Here is a 20,123-nt window from a genome sequence, read left to right as displayed (position 1 = left end):
GCAATCCTTTGCATACAAAAACGCTTACAAGTTAAAACTATCAACCGATAACATCAGTAAGTAGTCAATTTTCATTTCAGAAACAGGTATTACTAGTATATGCCTACATTTATATACTAATGTGAACATATTTTTGTTGTTGAATTTATACATTTCAATAAACATATTTGGTATGCCAGAATTTGCAATATTGTAATTTTAACAAAAGACGTATACGTTCCGCTAGACATGATTTTGCTGTTTAGATCAATGGCAAAAACACCTAATTAATTTAACGAAAAGTTTTAGAAGACGATTTTTACTACTTATAGAGATACACCACACATGTCTCTAACTCATATGTTAAAGTCTGCTGCCTAATGGTTGGAATGGACCATCTATTGCCATCTGGTCTGCTTGGTTTTTTCTTGAGGTTTTATTTTGGACTCCTGGCCCCAATTTCACGTAAAAATCTTAAGTAATTACTTAGTTAAGTCTGTTATTTTAAAATCATGCTATTGCTTAAGTTATTGTTATTTAATGCTGATTTTTTATAACAAAGTATTTATAGTTAATTTATGCTATGATTAATTGTGTTTGTCTGCAGTACTTATTTAAGTCACGCAAATATGATATTTCTATTTAAGCACGACATAACGAACTTAAGTAGAAATGTCTTTGCTTAAAAATACTTCCTATTTCTATACTGCGTTTTCTTAATAATTCAGAATTGTTGTGTTTTTATCTATGAAATAGTCATACCGGTATACGGTTCTGATATAGATGAAAAAGTTAATGCATATGAAATAACAGACTTAGCTAAGCAATTATTTAAGTTTTTTTCCTGAAAATGGAAACTAGCTATAAATACATTGTTATACAAAAAATCATCATTAAATAACAATAACTTAAGCAAAAGCAGGATTTTAAAATAACAGACTTAACTAAGTAATTACTTAAGTGTTTACGTGAAAGTGGGACCTGGGCGTTTCAATTTACTTATTCAAGTTTTATAAATTCAGGTGTTTTTATGCCCCCGGCATCTACTGATGCGGGAGGCATATAGTGATTGTCCTGTCCGTTCGTCCGTTTGTTCGTCCGTCCGTCCGTGCGAGGTTAACCAAATGGGACCGTTTGATACTAATGCAGATGTAACCTGTGACCATTCCTCATCTTCAGACATCACCTGACTTCAGTTTGACCTTGACCTTGACCTCTTTTTGGACTTAGGTTGCTTTATATGGGCCATCTGTTCCGTCCGTCCGTCCGTATGAGGTTAACCAAATGGGACCGTTTCGTCTAGCATCAATACACCTTACTAGAATGACCTGATACTAATGCAGATGTAACCTGTGACTATTCCTCATCTTCAAACATCACCTGACCTCAGTTTGACCTTGACCTTGACCTCATTTTGGACTTATGTTGCTTTATATGGGCCATCTCTTGGTTAACCAAATGGGACCGTTTCGTCTAGCATCAATACCGCTTACAAGAATGAATTGATACTAATACAGATGTAACCTGTGACCATTCCTCATCTTCAAACATCACCGGACCTCAGTTTGACCTTGACCTTGACCTCGTTTTGGACTTAGGTTGCCTTGTATTGACAAGGATGCCACCGGGGGCATCAAGCGTTAATTGAACGCAACTCCTTGTTTTTTTTGGTTTTTTTTCTTGACAAACGGTTTTCTCGGTACTAAGTAGGAAAATGCCATGACTTTTAATCATGGATAATCAAACACCATCCTCATTACAACAACTTGCGGTAATTTCCTAAAAGCTTCCTGCATTGTATAATAAAAATACCGGCACCCCCTACTTACAATAGCAGAAACATTAGTGTTACAGTATGTTCCTTTAACCATAAGTCTACTGCCGGCAAGTGATTCTGTCTTTGCGACCTGTTCGCTATTCAGTCAGTGTATTTTCAGTGAACACCCCTTCGAAAAATAAATGGTACTGTTTAAATTAAATGATGGAGAAGATAATTTTAGAAATTTAGCGGGGTAAAGGTAAATACAACAAAATAAAAACAAACAAGGATAATTATCAAACAGGGAATGCCTCCCCAAACATTAACCCAGCTCGCGGACGAGCACACGACCAACTCACACACACTCTCACACAAAGCAAACACACTCTCACACAAAGCAGACACACTAGGACAAAACGAACAAATAAAGGAACACAGTGGTGCACCGCCTTGGAACGGTCAGTTGCAAAACCACCACCGGTTTATGGTGCGCACCCAACACTCTTACCCCCACCATGTTCTAAAGTCACGGGACAGTGTAAATAAAAGTAATCCCCGCCAGGTAAATCTCTTACACACGAAATGGAAACAAAAAGGCATGGCATGTAAAACATAAAAATGCTTCTGTATAATTATATAAAAAAACAAACCCTAAGAACCAAATAGTATGTACTCAATGCCTCTGCAGAAGACAGAGCATCAAGAGAAACACCCTTAAGGGCCCGACGAAACAAGCCAACAGACAGATATCAAAACAGTTCAGTCATACTGCTCCCTCTCTTCCGTCAGTCACAATCGAAGAGGGAAGCGTAGTGTCCAGTTGTAAACGGGTTGAAGATTAAAAGTGCGGTATATCTCAATACAGTTGGGTCGTAACATAATAAAACGTTTTATAATTTTACCAAATACAGTTGGAAAATTACCATGACCCAAGATCTTACGAAGTTTGTAAACCACATCCCCATAAAAAACGGGCTTTGAAATACCTTCTCGCAGAAGTGTCTTTAAATTACTACTGAATTTTAAAACCAAATCAGAATTACGATAGTAAAATTTAGCAAAATATTATCATGCAAACTTTGAAACGCTTACAGAATGATCATCTTGTTTTTGGTGTATAATTAATATATATTTTTGCTTGAATAATCTGAACCTCTTTCTTGTTTACAGTTCTTGAATATGCGAAAAGGATAGGACAGCACGGAGCTGTATACATTATACGTACAAACACGCCGTGTTGTCTAGATAACAAAATCACTTGATTGTTGGGGAAAAAAAAAACCGTATATATGGGTAATGAAACAGTCTAAAATACCAATTCTTGAATGTATTAATGAGTAAAGGTAAGTATTTTTCTGTCCGAAATGGGCAAGGCTCTTTTGTTTCCTTCATGTAATTTTCATATATGGTTGAAAAGACAAAATTAGGTGTGTTATAATAGCCTTAGTATTTGACCGTGACTTTTATATTTCACACATTAAACAACATTTTATATTTGTATGTGAATTATCCTGATGAAGGCGTTAGTCGAAACGTTGATGCGATAAATTACTATACCCAATTCCGGAAAAGGACTGCCTAAAGGGGCCCCACTTCCGGACAGTCTGACGCCTTTAAAAACACACCATTTTCAAGGAACTGTTACACATGTACGTTTTGATGCATTTGCAATAGCGTGCGAGTGTTGAAATTTCATATAACTATGTGGAACACAGTTTTCAGCAATTGTTTATTTTTATTTCTTTACAAATGGCATTCATTTTCAAAAGGGGACAACTTTTTCAGAATATCTTAAGTACGGGACAATACGGCAGAACATGTAATGGTCAGGTTAAATATTGGTAACGACGTTGTTCGTTTATAAAATATTTCTGTGTTTTGGTGATATACTCCTAACCCTTAATCGTTAACTCATCAAACAAAATAGAGAATGAACAGAATTGAAGAGTAGGTGAGATATGTCATTCAATTTAAACTCTGCGAGATACTTAATTATACAGAAATTACAAAGTTATGTTATGATACATTTTCTCAATCTGCTGGCAGGTAATCTACAAATATGTATATAGTTCACTTCGACTATAATTAGCTTTTAATATATTTACATAGATTTAGTAAGATGGAATAGTTTTTGGACTGTAACAATAGCATAAATTTAAACATACTACTATGGTGGATATAATAATATCGTTTAATAAACTAACTTCTTATTTGCTAATATGTTTTACATTTTAAATGGTACTCGTCTTCGACATCGTTTAAATCACAAAACTGACATATTCTTTCATGACGTTCAAGACGATTTCTACCACACATCCCAGACTAAATACGGAGACTGTGAGCAGACACACGAATTCGTGTCGGAGCAAACCTGAAAGTTTTACTTTGAAATAGATTGAGGTATTTTTCAATGCAAATTTCTTCTTTAATATAAAAGTATATATGTGTTAACGCGCTTCTATTTCTTATGATGTGAGTACACCACCGCTGAAAGTAACAGTCTGTTAATCTTTGCTTAAATAAAATATCGGTAGAAATACATTTATTTCTACACTGGTGGTGGTGGGGGGGGGGGGGGGGGGGGGGGGGGGGAAAGAGAAATCACATACCTCAGCAAATCCAAGATCATTCAATAAATAATTTAACTCACTACTCCAGTTATTAACACCATTATCAGATTTACTACAAGATTTCAGATATATAATTTTCAGTATGTTACTATCGGTGTTGATCAGTTTGAAATTATTTGTATATATCTAGTTATGAATAACGGGTACCTCCTTAATTCCCCGAATACAGAATCATTACTTGTACTTAGCTTGACACCTTATATGGCTTTGCAAAATTTTAAGTGCTTTGATTTAGAAAATCCCCAGACTGGACATGCGTAATTTAGAATGGATCCTACAAAGGAGTCAAATAGTTGCAGTGATATTGAAGAGTTAAGGTCATATTTATTGATATTTCTTAGAATAATATTTAAGGCATTACCGACAGCATACTGATTGTACATAGTAAAAGATCCCGTATAGTTGAACACCACACCTAGGTAATTGAAATCGTTTACTATTTCGAGTGGCTCATTATTGTAATGCCATCTTTCATTTTGTTTGACCGGACCCCCGGAAATTCTACGAAAGACTACAACTTTAGTTTTACTCGTATTAACTTGAAGGTCCCAGTACTGACAATACTTATATAACTTGTTCAAACTTGTCTGTAAATCTTTTAACGAATTAACAAAACAATAATCATGTCATCGGCGAATAAAAGTATAATAACACACATGTCGTACAGGGATAAACCTGATGTATTGGTGCCCTGTAAAAACTATTGAAGGTCTTCTAGGAATTCATCCCTAACATGCCATTATTAATGTTAGCTCAAATGGAAAGAAAAACTTCTCAATATTCTTAATCCCCATAAGGCTAGTGGCCCCCAACAGACTTAAATCTTTATCTAAATGGCGTGTCCCGATCCTTCAGGTTTTATTCCAGAAATCCTTTGATTAGGAATCCCTACGATCCCAGTGGAAGTCAGGTAATGATGCCTCTGATAACTTGTGTTTTGTACAAAGTATTGGAACACAGTTTCCTCCTCAATTGTAAAACATTGCACCAGTCACAGCATCTTCTACGACCTACAACACGTGTTTTGTGAAAAAAGATCATGTTTCAGATAGTAATGTTAGTAAATAACCTGGTTAAGGCAGTCTATGATAAGAAACAAGTAAATTCGATGAATTGGTATCCCCCGCCGAATGGGTTTGTGTTGAGGAATGGCAAAGAAATATATCCTGCAGAATGTTTAGGATGTTACTAAAAGCAAATAATTTCATTACATTTGAACTTAATAGAAAAGATATCCTTTAGGCAGAAAAATCAAGTAAGAAATCTTAAACGTGGGTGGTGACGGGATGGGGGTTTATAACTTCACATGTTGATAAATATTCAAATTTAAATAAGCGGAATGATTTTTTGGTGGGGGTGAGCAGTGACCGGTTGAGAGTACAAACCATCACAATGTTGATGGACAATGAAAGATGAAAAATGGAGAGTGGTGCATGTTCGGGGTGGTGGGGATTGAGTGACTGGGTGGAGTGGCGAGGTGGGGAAAGGTACAACTTCGCACATGTTGGTGATAATTCATAGAAGGTTTAAGATTTTAAAAATGAAAAAAAAAACATTTTGGGGTTAGGGCGGTGAAGGGAACGGGGTGTGATAAGGGCGGTGCGAGTGACCGGGTGTGGGTACACAACTTCATATGTGGATAATAAATGTTCATGGACTCAAATGAAAGAAGTTTAATGAAATTCTACCAATTGGTTAGTTTGTTAATTACAAATATGTGGATTTTCAAACAATTAAAGGGTAATAACTCTGAAGCTACCATAGAGATCCTGATGAAAATGAGTGTGCACTACCACATTATGGTGATCGAGTTTCATAGTTCTAGATTAAATAAGTCACAAGTTATGAAGCAGAAATTGCTATATTTATAGAACCTTATATAGTTAACACTAAAACTACTAAGGGCAATAACTCTGGTGTTACCTGGGCAATCTGACTGAAACTTGACAGGCCGCATTTCCCTTTAGTGATGAAAAAGGATATGTATTGTATATGTTTTATCTAGATATTCCAAACCACTTTCTAGATATGGCTCCGGATTTGTAAGTCTACCTTACATAGTCAACTGTTTTCGGTCTTAATTTCCCACTTAAATCTCTCGCTGTCAATACTTTTGTAAAAATCTTTCTCTTGCACTGACTGCTCATCTGCTAATAACACCTGAAAGGGCAGTTAAATAGTAAACCAAGGTAGATTGATAGAAAGCACTGTGCACATCGAGTTGTAGTTAACCGCACCACAATAAATTAGTGTTTTTTTTTTTTTTTACCTTTTGCAAAACCAGACAACGTCAACTGCTTTTCCGTTGCCTCAAATGCGAGGCCTAATAATTATATTATATCCACAAGACAATAAAATTTTAAGATTCTTTCAGAAAAGCATTATTCCAAAGTATTCAACTTTCTGAATACACGATGTACTGGTACATATATAAAAACCAGCAATGTTCGGAACAAGCCAGCTTACGAAAAATTACCATCAGTGCAATCTAGTTGTTGGGTTCGATACTAGAACACTCATTCCATCCTACGGCTGATCCTAGTTATCACATTTGACCGGCTTGCCTTCAATATATAAAGTATCATTAACAAACCAGACCTTCCCGCCTTTGAGTTTGGGAATCAATTTGCGTCGTTTAGCTACGATTTCATGAGGAAACTGTTCGTGAAAAAAGTAGTTCGTGTCTTCTAGTTTCCTTTAACGTCTGACGAGTTCGCGATCTGAGAAATATGCAAACTTACAAAAAAAACTTTGCGACACGTACCTTGACCAATATTATCACTTTGTTGACCGGTCCTGTGTATAAGCTCAATTTTCCTCGAGTTAACGATGGTTTGAGCAATTTTCAGCTTGTTGGCGAGGATGTCACGTAGTTTCTTATTTATTTCTTCATTTCGTTCCTCTATTATGCCTCCAAAACCAAGATTGTTGCGTATTGACTGGGATTTTGAATATGTCAATTGGTCTCTAAGATCCTTGTTTTCCCGTTCAAGTTCCTGAATGCGAGACTGGTATTCTGCGGTTATGAATTCGATTCTTTTAATACGTTCATCAATTTTTATGAAAAATTCAGAACTGGAGTTCCTATGATCATGGACCTGCGTAATCAACGTTTTAATATCCTTTTCAAAAGAAGACATCTTTCTTTGTAATGAGTCGAGCTTATTCAATCGAGTTTCAACATTTACTATTTTCGCCTCGAGTGACTTTAGAAACTCCATAATATTACTATCTGAGGGCAGCTTTTGTTGTACTTTAGTTGTAGAATTGGCCGCGGCGGCAGCACTACCTTTGCTGCCTGGCATGTTGATAGACACAGTTTCGGGAATAGTTTCTATAGTATTGATATTCTTACAATTGTCAAATACAGAAAATGATTCATCAAACAAAACAGTATTGGTTTCACTTCAAATTTGACTTACAGATGTATGTCCATCATTGTCCGACTAAGAACCACTGGAAGCACCTCTTGTTTTGAACTCTTTACTGAGCGCCACTACTACTTCCCTTTTTACAATTTTTCACTTTTTTTTCTTTTTTTTTGGTGAACTCATGATTATTAGTCACACAACATATTTCAATGAAGATTTTATCCGTTAATAATATGTATTCCATAATATTCACATTAACTTCGGAGCACGAAAAATCAAATTAAATCGAAATACTTATTTGTATTCACAAACAGATCTCAATAAAATAAGTTATGCTTTAATTCGTTACTCTCAAACGAGCATATAATCATTTACATTCTTTGATCATACACCTTAAAAAACAATATTACACACAAGATTGAATTAAGCTTGGTGGATCGTTAGCAAGCCGTCCCAATCGACCGTTTATTTACCTAGCCGGGAAGTAAATATTCTGTCAGAATACATACCGTCAAAATGATACACATCTTCTCGTTTCGTTCATCAAATTCTTATGGATTTTTAAGTATTTGTAATTTTAGTATAAATTATTTCTGAAAAAAGCAAAAGTCAGGTGTGCTGCGAGTGGGATACCCAACCCTACTCCGTCGTGGAAGGGGGTGTTTAATGAAGGTGGTCGAAGGCTCAAGACCACCGGCTCCTTCCAGCCTACCTGACATACACCCAGTTTTGAAGCAAAATTTAAAGTTTCGGTAATTGCGACGCATAAACATGAATAAGAATATAGCAATATTTTTTCCTGGAATATCAATCGATTTTTCAATTAAATATAATAACATATTTATGCGCAAAACTATATACATGTGTAATTATATGTGAAAACCAAACATACTGTTATATGATGAAAATAGAGTCCATAATATGTTTCACACTTTCTAGACTTCCTTTTATGCACGTGCCAAACTGTAAATTCAATATTGTGAGCCATGTGAAATTGTGTGATACAATAATTAATTGTTGACAATATTTTGGTTAAAATATTCAAATATTTTCGGGAATTTCACAGCTGGACGGCTTGACTAAAAAACCCTGAATAACAACTTTTACTACCAGCAAAAACTCTTGCATATTTTGACGTCAAATCATAAACCCAATTACTTAATAATAATTCCTTATAAGGAGATTCGCGTTACGGTATTATGCTCCCGATAATAAATACATAATGAGTTCACACAGTGCGCATGGAGAAATGAGTTTATACATCCAGCTAAAATCACTAAACACATTTGTTTTGTTTGTTTTGGGTTTACCGCAAGTAACTGCCTGTTTCTCCACATGAATCAAAAGCGGAGGACGAATGACTTCAGACACAATGTCTTTCATCGAAGACACTGGGAACAGAAAACGGGCGCAAAATAAATGTTGTGAAAAATCAAATCAGATCTTAAGGAAACTGAGTGGAAACTAATTAGCAATAGCATTCTAGGATAATCGTGATTCTTGTATATATCAGAGAAAAAAGGTGAAGGTACATGAGACTAATGAAAATTGCTGATTGTCATTAATTGTCTACTGCTTTTTGTAACTAAGTCCAAAAGTAAATATTTTGTTCTTACTCCTGTTGAGGTTGCTGGATAGCTTCCTCACATTAGAAAAAATCATCTTCGACTCCGCAGCGGTGAAGGAGCATGATACAAAGTCTATAACTTAAACCATTCGGCCAATGGTGAGGGGGTCGGGGGCAGATAAACACATGTGAAGTCTCTAGTGATCCAAACGTTCAAAAGCACACCCCCCCCCCTCCTCCACACACCCTGATTAACCTCAGAATATCACCCTTAAGACACATACACTGTTTATTCAGATTGATATTTTAAAAACATTGTATAATGTAATGTACAACTAAATTTGAGCCGAAAATAAATAAAAAATATATTTATGAACGGCAGATACTTTTACGATAATTTGTACGGATTACGCATGTGTTCTGGCTGTCACCAAATCAGCTTCTTTTTACTGCTTATTTACTAACAAACGGAGTACGAAAACTTTATTTCAAATTTTCTAACAGAAGAAATAATTAATGTATCCATACAGGTAAAGGTGACCGTTTAGTATAAAGTTATGAAAGAATTATCGTTTATCATAACTGAAAATATTTGCAAAAAAATTGCTTTTTGAAAATATTTATTTATTAAGGAAAAGTCACTTCACAGGATGTTAACCTCATTTGGTTATCGTTAAACATTTTGAACATTTCAAAACGCTTATACATTGTTAGAGGTTCAACAACCCGTGTTAAAACCTATTAGATATAGATGTCTGCCGTCGACATTTTCTTACAAAGTGAACTGATTAAGACATTATGTTTAGAGTTTTACTGAAAGAAAAACATGATACAAAAATTCGTCTACCTATATCCCCACAAGTCACAAAATGGTTAAATTGTACACAAAATAAATAATTCACATCCATATTCCAAGAATAAACATTTGATCATATTTTCCTTGAAAACATTAATTTCCACTAATTAATATATTAATAGTTCCACGTGGCATTGAACATTAATCTATAAATATTTCCACGTGGCATGGAACATGATCTGTTTTTAACTTTTCTACTGATACGACTAGTAATTAAGACCCAAAAAAGACCGCAGCATTAAAAATGTTTAATATAGTGTACTATATTCTGTAAATCCCATATAATTATGTAGCCTTATTTTCATAAAGAAGATATTATTGTTGCCCTCAATTGAGTGCGTGATTGTATAAAATGCATTAGTTATATAAACATATTTGTCTCATGTTTTTGTAAATATTTACAAACTGAGAATTGAATGAAATAAACTTTATGTCGGAAGCCCTCCGATATAAGTGATATTGCAAAAAATACAGTCTAAATTTTAATTATTTCCTAAGGAAGTCCAATGTTCCGACTTCTGCATATACCGCCACTCGCCATTCTTAGACATCCCAACCCCACACAAATACTGGCTACCTTTGTTACATGTATAATCATGTTTCAAAGAATGTGTAAAAAGGTCATAGGATTTGTTTTATTTTTTTATGAGAGACTTTAAAGCGCTACTCTGACTAAACAATTTTTTACACACGATAATTAAAGTGGCATATCTATATATTGTGTATGCATGCATACTTTTATACACCGCTTATGTGGTTCTTTTGGCAAAGTCAGCTATTGCTTAAAACATTAAAAAGTTGGTGCAACATAAATAGTATGTTGTTAATAGTGATATTTTTATGATATACTTCAGAACAAATAAAGGTAACAGTAGCCATGAACATCGGGCATACAGCATATAAAAGATCTTTTGTTGAAACTCTGCCTTTGCCTTTATTCTTCATCAGATTTCGTTCAGATAGGTGTTGCTCTAGATGAAATTGAAACTGGTGGATGTGTAATCATTAATATCAGAAATTCTTTTTGATAGCAGCTCTGGTGTTAGGGATAAAATACACCTTTACTTTACCGCCATTTCCTAAATGATAACATGAACAGTAATTTTGATTTTTTCGGCGAATGCCGTTATAAGAACGAATAAGTGACCTTGACCGACCCATGCCACGTGACTTCAGTTTGTAAATCAAACTACTTGATATCGCATTATAGATAATTTTTCAAAATGAAAGATTTATGCAACACTCTGCCTGACTGGACAAGAGTGTCAATTTGTTTCACTCTGCTGATTGTGCTACGCTGAGTGAAATGTAGACAAAGCATTTATCCTAAACGACGCTGTTCACAGTTTTAAAGCTAACTTTCGCTCAGTATATTTAGCAAGACTATTGATATATCTCAAAATGATAAGTAAGTTTAATAAATATGATCAAAACCTGTTCAAATACCAACATATATCAAATTAAAGAAAGAGCTGAATACGATCTGCGTATCACATGAATAAGGGTGTGATAAGAGTCTTCTATGTAGAGAAGTGCTTTTTAAAAGATTTTCCTTGTTACAATTGTCGTCTGTATATGAAAAGGTTGCTTGCTTTGTGACTTATTTAGATTGCATATTAAAATGAGTACTTGTTTGCTTTGATATATTTGTAATAAATTATTTAACTGATATATTATATATGAATATTTTTCTTTAGTATAGTATGCAAATATTGAACTCATTTGAAATCTGTTTTATTATGTATATGCTATATAATGACTGAATCTCATTTCATTCAAAATGAAGGTAAGCTGCATACAGTTTATCTACGTGATATGACTACGATCAAACTTTACGTATGAAACAGAAATATTGAAATAATTGCAGTTGTATGTGTCCCTTGATCTTCACTTTTTTATAGGTGTGACGTCAAAGTCCAAAGATTCATGAATAGCGAATATGCATTTGTTAAAGCGGGATCAGTTGGCCTATTTTAGAGGCCGCTAAAGCTAAAAATAAAAAAATCTTTTATGTATTCTCATCAAACTTGATTTGTAGCATCTTTATTAGGCCCGCAGCCAACTTTGTTCAGTTGGGACATTTGACCCCTTTTAGGGGCTGCTAGAGCTAGAAACTAGAAATGCCTTTAGACAGCGTCTCATGAATAGCTTGATGGATCTTTGTCATACTTGGTCTGGAGCATCATTATAAGGTCCTCTTCCAAATTTATTTATATAAGAACTTGGGCCCTATTAGGGACCACTATAGCTAAAATAGATATGCCTTTCTTCGCATTAACCACTAAAATGTAATGGATTTTTATCAAACTTGGTGTGTAACAATATCGTGAGGTCTCCAGCTATTTTGTTACAAATGGGGATAGGGACTAATTTAGTTAAAAATATAAACACTTTTAATGACCTCTTCTCATGAACCGTTTGATGAATCTTCATCAAACTACTGCTGTAATTATTCGTCTAAGGATAAACGAAACAAAATTGCAACCGTACTAAACCTTTGTGAAAAATTAAACAGAACAATTTAAATTGTTAAAGTGCGGTGTTTAGTTTTGCAATTTGAAAAATGTTAGATGAAAGATGAATGTCAGATGAAAATTTCATAAACTTCTTTCCTTATTACAATTCGCCGACCATCTTTTTTAAAGATATTTCTTGTTTCAAAATTAATGTTTACTTATCTTAACTTAATAACGTTAATATATTTCAATGACTGATATTTGATATGGTGGCAAGTTTCATAAAATCATAAATTTGTGTAAATAAATTGGAAATCTTGGTTACTGATGGAACATTAAGTTAAATATATATGTACGTGTAGCTCCTTTTGTGCATTTAGACAACCGTACAGTGTGCTATTATTCCAGTTTAAGAATGGCTTTGCATTTACTTAAATACATCAAAGTTATGTTTTAATTTTCTATAACTCAGTTTCTTGCACAAACATATTTGAAATGTTAAATGTAATCCTTTGCATACAAAAACGGTTATAAGTTAAAACTATCAACCGATAACTACAGTAAGTAGTCATTTTTGATTTCAAAAACAGGTATTATATGCTTACATTTATATACTGATGTGAACATATCTTTTTATTGTTAAATTTATATATATATCAAGAAACAAACGGTTTCTTTCATATTTTATCTCGGTACTTAGCAGGAAAATGCCATGACTTTTAATCATGGATAGCCAATGACCAATGGTCGTACTCGTTACAACAAACTTGATGAAGCTGCCACCATTGTATGATAAAAAAACTCTCGACATCCCTGCAGTAACATTTAGTGTTTACAATCACCACTAAACAGTGCAAACTTTGAAAAAGCTACAAAATCATCTTCTTATTTTTGTGTATAATACATATGAGCCGTGCCATGAGAAAACCAACATAGTGGGTTTGCGACCAGCATGGATCCATAGATCCATGCTGTTCGCTTTTAAAGCCTATTGGAATTGGAGAAACTGTTAGCGAACAGCATGGATCCTGACCAGACTGCGCGGATGCGCAGGCTGGTCTGGATCCATGCTGGTCGCAAACCCACTATGTTGGTTTTCCCATGGCACGGCTCATATTTCTGCTTGAATAATCTGACCTCTTTTTTTGTTTGCAGCTCTTGAATATAACATGCAAAAAGGACAGGTTAACTTCAGCACGGAGCTGTAAACACTGTACGTACAAACTGATTGTTGGGGAAAAAAACATATATATAGTTAATGAAACAGTCTAATTACCAATTCTTGAATGTGAAAATGTGTAAAGGTAAATATTTTATCTTAATATATTTTTCTCTCCGAAATTGGCAAGGCTCTTTTGTTTCCTTCATTTAATTTTCATATATTATGTTATGGTTGAAAAGACAAATTTAGGTGTGTTATAATAGCTTTAATATTTGACCGTGACTTATATATATATATATATTTGTATATGAATTATCCTGATGAAGGCATTAGTAGAAACGTTGATACGATTAATTACTATACTCAAAAACTTTTATACAAATTGTGGTTGAAATACCTACCACATTTTTCTACTAATAGCCCACTTATAACGCTAAAAAATAATGAGATTGTTATTACAAATTTGTTATCCCACCTGTTACTGATTTTGTCACGTACGTTAATGTCCACTTATCAGAACAGAACAGAAATTTTATTTAACGAGTACACTACAGGTACATTGTTAATAGCTCATAATGCCTTTGTTTAAAATAAATGGCTGCCACATTTTCCGTTATGAACATAAATTCTAGCATAAAACTGCTGTTCTTGCCACTTTTCGGGGGTGCTTTAACAGGAGAGAAAACGTGTGTTAACAGAGAGATTCTCGCGCTCGCGTGCTGTTATAACACCTTTTTATATATGCGCGTTCCGTGGCAAAGCGTAAACGTCATTCGGCCCCAAAACGGATTATTCAAAACGAAATGACGTCAACGTAAAAAAACAACTTAGACATTCCCGCGCATTTGGTGGAAAATTAATGACGTTGAGAGACATTTTATCCATTTATCAGCTGTTTGTAAGCGTTTTATGCTAGAATAGCGTTAGCACATGTTCATTTCGTGTTATAACATTTGCAGAATCCCTCGGGATACGTTGATACCCTCGCCCTAACGGGCTCTTGTACCAACCAATCCCTCGGGATTCTGCAGATGTTATAACACAAAAAAACATGCGTTATCCCTACAATATATTTATTTCTTGTTAAGTCCTATTTTTAATAATTACTTTCTTTTACATTTAATCTCGCTGAATATACTTAAGTGTTTTATTTTTCATTACTCCCCCTTTATGGCTCTAACAATAACAGTTTATTTGCAATTTTCAAAGTCGTGCTTTTCAAACCATGTAAGTACACATATTAACATCTATTTGGAAAAACTGTTTCATCTGTTTTTAAAACAAAAAATTAAAGCTTTATGGACCTTTAAATATACATATACATTATACAATTCTCAAGGTAAAGCATACAAATGAAAATAACTATATTATGACAAAACATATGTAAAAATTGCGGAATAAAAAGGAAAACATATTTTCATCAAAGAAATTCACATGTGCTAGACTGAAAAAGAAGAAGTAATTGAAGTTTAATAACTCAATCATTAACTCGCCATACAAAGTGTAGAATGAACAGAATTAAAGTGCAGGTGAGATATATCATTCAATTTAAACCCTGAGAGATTCTTAATTATACAAAAATTACAAAGTTCCATTATGATACATTTTCTCAATCTGCTAACTGGTATTCTACAAATATGTAGATAGTTTATTTTGACTATTATTTGTTTTTATGATAATTTTACATAGATTTAGTAAGATGGATATGTTTCTGGACTGTAACAATAGCGTAAATGTAAACATAATTCTAGGGTGGATATAATAATATCGTTTAATAACATCTTATTTGCTCATATGCTTTACACCTTAAAATGAAATGGTACTCGTCTTCGACAACGTTTAAATCACACAACTGGCATATTCTTTCATGACGTACATCCCAGACTCAATACGGAGCCGATGAGCAGACGCACGAATTCGTGTTGGAGCACACCTGAAAGTTTTAATTTGAAATGGATTTAAGTATTTTTCAAAGCAAATATCTTCTTTAATATAGAAGTGTATATGTGTAAACACGCTATTATTTCTTAAGTCAGTACGCCACTGCTGAAAGTCACAGACTATTAATCTTTACTTAATTATCGGTAGGAATAAATTCATTTCTACACTGTCTGAGAAATCCCATACTTCAGCAAATCCAAGATCATGCAACAAATTTTTGACTTTACTAGCCCAGTTATATAATTTAATGTGTGCTAATGTTGTGATCTATGTAATTGCAAAATAAAAATAATGATAATTAACACCATTATCACACTAACTACAGACATTCAGATATATATTTTTCAATATAATATTATCGGTACCAGTATTTAATTATTTGTATATATCTAGTTATGAATAACGAGTACCTCCCTAATCTCCCGTTTACAGCAGCATTACTTGTACTTAGCTTGACACCTAATATGGATTTGCAAATTTTTATGAGTACTCGTTTTATCTCCTTCGATTCATTAAGTCGCCAGACCGGACATGCGTAATTCAGGATGGATCCTACAAAGGAGTCAAATCATTGCAGTGATATTAAAGGGCTAAGGTCATCTCTATCGATATTTCCTAGAAGAATATTTAAGGTTTTTAGCGCTTTACTGGTTGTTAAAATTAAAAGATCCCGAATCTATTTGAACACAACATCTAGGTAATTGAAATCGTTTAATTTTTCGACTGGCTCATTATTGTAATGTCGTCGTTTACTGTAAAATCATTTAATTTCGTGGGCATGAAATTTCGTGGTTTTGGTCAAAACGGCAATTTCGTGGGGATATGAATTCGTGGATTTCATTTTTTTTGAATATAAAATGAGTGGGAATTTTACTTGTTCGTTGGGATTAAATTTCGTGGATTGACTCAACCACGAAATCCACGAAAATTAGTCCCCCACGAATATTAATGATTTCACAGTATTCTATTTGACCGGACCCCTTCTACGAAAGACTACAGCTTTGATTTTACTCGTATTAACTTGAAGGTTCCAGTACTGACAATTCTCATATAACTTGTTCAAACTTGTCTGTAAATCTTCTATCGAATTACCAAAAACAACAATGTCATGGCGAATAAAATTATAACAACACGCATGTGGTATAGAGATAAAATTAGTGCCCTGTACAAGCAATTCAAGATCTTAAAGAAATAGGGCATTACCATTTACGGAATTCCGTTATAAAGTTTGAAAGCTTGAAACGTTATTTACATGTCTTGCACACTTTTTCTATGTACTGGTTCCCGTTCTGTAAGCAGACAGCCATTTCTGAAAGTCTACTTGCTTTCACAAACTGTTGTCAAATCTTAACAGAAAAAGCTGCTGGTCTCGACAACATCAAACAATTTGTTATTAAAGAGCTTCAATGTTAGGTTGAACCTATCCTTAAAATTCTTATCCACAAGATCTCTTGAATGTGGAACTTTGCCATCAGATTGGACAACAGGAAATGATGCCCACCCCAGAGTAATCCCTATCACATTTACCTGTTTTCTTTGTAAACTGACAGAACATAATTTTATCATTGCATCTAGCATTTCCAACCATTTTACTTTATAAACTACAAAATAGATTCAGAGACATATGAGATCTTTCTTTTCTATTTTTTGTAAAGCTTCTGACTAAACTACTTTACAAACTTCATAGGCATGGTATCAGGACCTGTTTTCTTATCCGAATTCGCTGCTTTTTGATAAGCAAGACTCAGGTGTTGTCCTCGAGGGTGAGAAATCTATTTAAGTTCCTGTAACATCAGGTGTACCCAAAAGGTCTGCCCTTGAGCCTGTACTCTTTCTTCTATATATAAATGACTAGTCATGTGAAATCCCAGGTTCTACACTTGGCTGATGACACAGCTGTCTTACTGTCATCAACACGACTGCTTGCAATAAACTACAACAAGACCTTGACACACCCTACAGAATGCCCTCTAGCCCCGGGTTGAAAAGAACTCAACAAATACATATGTCATAAGTACCAACATATCATTTGGAGACACCTTCAGATGTATTCCTACGGTAGTATATTGAACCTTCAATGATACACCGAATGCAGTTCCATAAAAACGCGGCGCATGATCTCCAGTCAAATTAATGACTTTGTCCTTAATGAGAAAACAATGAGTAGAACTAAACAGAAGAGATCTTAGGTTGTGGAATCTGCATATCACAGAAATCGCCATACGACAAAATTTAAAAAAGCAGGCACCGAATTCATTCATATTAACAAAATCTGCACAAATGGAACAGACCAACTGATACATAATTAATAATAATTTACAAAATTTCCATTCAGTGTTAGCTATTCCTGTCCCAGATTGTTTTTACAAATCTATAAAGTTTCCAAACTTTTTTTTCTCTTTTCCAGGCATACTTTTCTAACAAAACAACCTCTCATCTGATATCAGTCTCTTGTTCAATTTGAATGTTTCAAGCAGGCAGTATTCCAACATACATGTTATTTGTTGTGTCTAACCTGATTTGACTATCACTGTATGTATATCTAACATTTTTAACTGTTTCTAGTATTAATTCCCCACTTAAATAACTCACTGTCTATACTTTTGTAAACTATTTTTCTTACATTGACTACGCTTTTGTAAATAATACCTGAAAGGGGCTAGTAGTGTTGAAGGCAGATAGATGAAAAGAACTGTGCACATGGGGTTGTAGTTAACAGCACAACAATACATTAGTGGTTTCTTCCTTTTGCAAAGCCGGGCAACATCAACCGCAGTTGCGTTGCCTAAAATGCGAGACTTTATATTTATATCATATCCACAAGACCAGAAAATTTTAAGATTCTTTCAGAAAGGCAATCTCATAAAGTAATTAAACTTTCAGAATACATGGTGTTCGGGTACATGTATAAAAACCAGCAACAGTTCGGTATTAACCTACAAATTTACTTTGCGACACGTACCTTGAAAAGATTTATCACTTTGTTCACCGATCCTGTGTATACGCTCAATTTTCATAGACTTAACGGTGGTTTGAGCAATTTCCAGCTTGTTGGGGAGGATTTCATGTAGTTTCTTACCTCCAAAAACAAGATTGTTGCGCATTGTCTGGGATTTCAAATATGTTAATTTGTCTCTTAGATCCCCATTTTCCCGTTCAATTTTCTGAATGCGAGACTGATATTCTCCCATTATGAATTCAATCCTTTCAATACGTTCATCAATTTTTTTGAAACTTTCAAAACAGGAGTTCCTAGGATCATGAATCTGCGTAAACAACGTTTTAATATCCTTTTCAAAAGAAGACACCCTTTTATCTAATGAATCGATTTTTGCCTCGAGTGACTTTAGAAACTCCATAATATTACTATTTGAGGACAGCTTTGGTTGTCCTTTTGTTGTAGAATTGGCCGCGGCGGCAGCACTACCTTTGTTGCCTGGCATGTTGAAAGACACAGTTTCAGGAATAGTCTCTTTAGTATTTCTATAGTATTAATATTCTTTCAATCGTCAAAATACAGACAATGCTTCATCAAACAAAACAATATTGTTTCACTTAAAATTTGACGAACAGATATATGTCCATCAATGTCCGACTCAGAAGCTCTTGCAATATATTCATCCTTATTATTACTTCCCTTTATACACATTTTATTTTTTGATGAACTCATTATTAGTCACGCAACATATTTTAATAAGGATTTTATCCGTAAAACACATGTATTCCATAATATTCAAGAAAACTTCGGAGCAGTGAACTAGAATATGAATTTTGTATTTGATTTACATTTAGACTTATGTATAGGTTCCCACAAAATACTTATTTGTAATCCAATTTTTTTTTTCAAACAAATCTCCACTCTAATTTGTTACACTCAAATGGGCATAATGACCATATAACTTCAAAAGATTGAATTAGGCTTGGCGGATCATTAGCAAGCCATCAAGCCCCAATCAACTGTCCAACCAGGAAGTAAATACTGTCAAAATGATACACATCTTCTCATTCATCTCATTCATCAAATTCTAATTGATTTTAAAGTGATAAAAATATTATCTTTATGAAAACATATTTGTAATTTTAGTATAAATTATTTCTGTTTCTGAAAAAAAACCAAAATCAGGTGTGATGCAATAGGATACTCAACCCTATTCTGCCGTGGAGTGGGTTTAAAGAAGGGGGTCCAAGGCAGGCCTACCCGTGACATGAACACCCAATCTCGAAGCAAAATTTAAAGTTTCGCTAATTGCGACACAAAAACATGAATAGCACTATAGCAAAAAAAATTTCCTAAACGATAAATCGATGTTTTCCATTAGATATGATATTATTAAAATCTTAAAGCGCAAAACTATAAACATCTATTATTATACAATGTATGTGAAAACTAAACTTATTTTAT

At 34.1% G+C, this 20,123-nt stretch overlaps 1 protein-coding gene across 4 annotated transcripts in view; it reads right to left on the bottom strand.

Moving 5' to 3' along the window:
* LOC123559383 (uncharacterized) overlaps positions 1 to 20,123 on the bottom strand; it is a 71,242-nt gene that overhangs the window by 25,161 nt on the left and 25,958 nt on the right. The window contains exon 1 of one of the 4 annotated variants that reach the window (XM_053552752.1): positions 18,684 to 20,055. The exons of 2 other annotated variants lie outside the window; for them this stretch is intronic. In XM_053552752.1, the coding sequence (XP_053408727.1) occupies positions 18,684 to 19,164 (481 nt within the window). In that variant the 5' untranslated portion in view covers positions 19,165 to 20,055. Of the gene's footprint in view, positions 1 to 7,132; positions 8,019 to 18,683; positions 20,056 to 20,123 lie in introns of those variants that run through there. One more of the 4 variants, XM_053552751.1, reaches the window with a different exon arrangement.

Source organism: Mercenaria mercenaria, chromosome 10 (assembly GCF_021730395.1).
Source record: "Mercenaria mercenaria strain notata chromosome 10, MADL_Memer_1, whole genome shotgun sequence".
Classification (NCBI taxonomy): Eukaryota; Metazoa; Mollusca; class Bivalvia; order Venerida; family Veneridae; genus Mercenaria; species Mercenaria mercenaria.
Note: the sequence above shows the minus strand (reverse complement) of the source record. Positions and strands in the feature narration are given on the sequence as shown.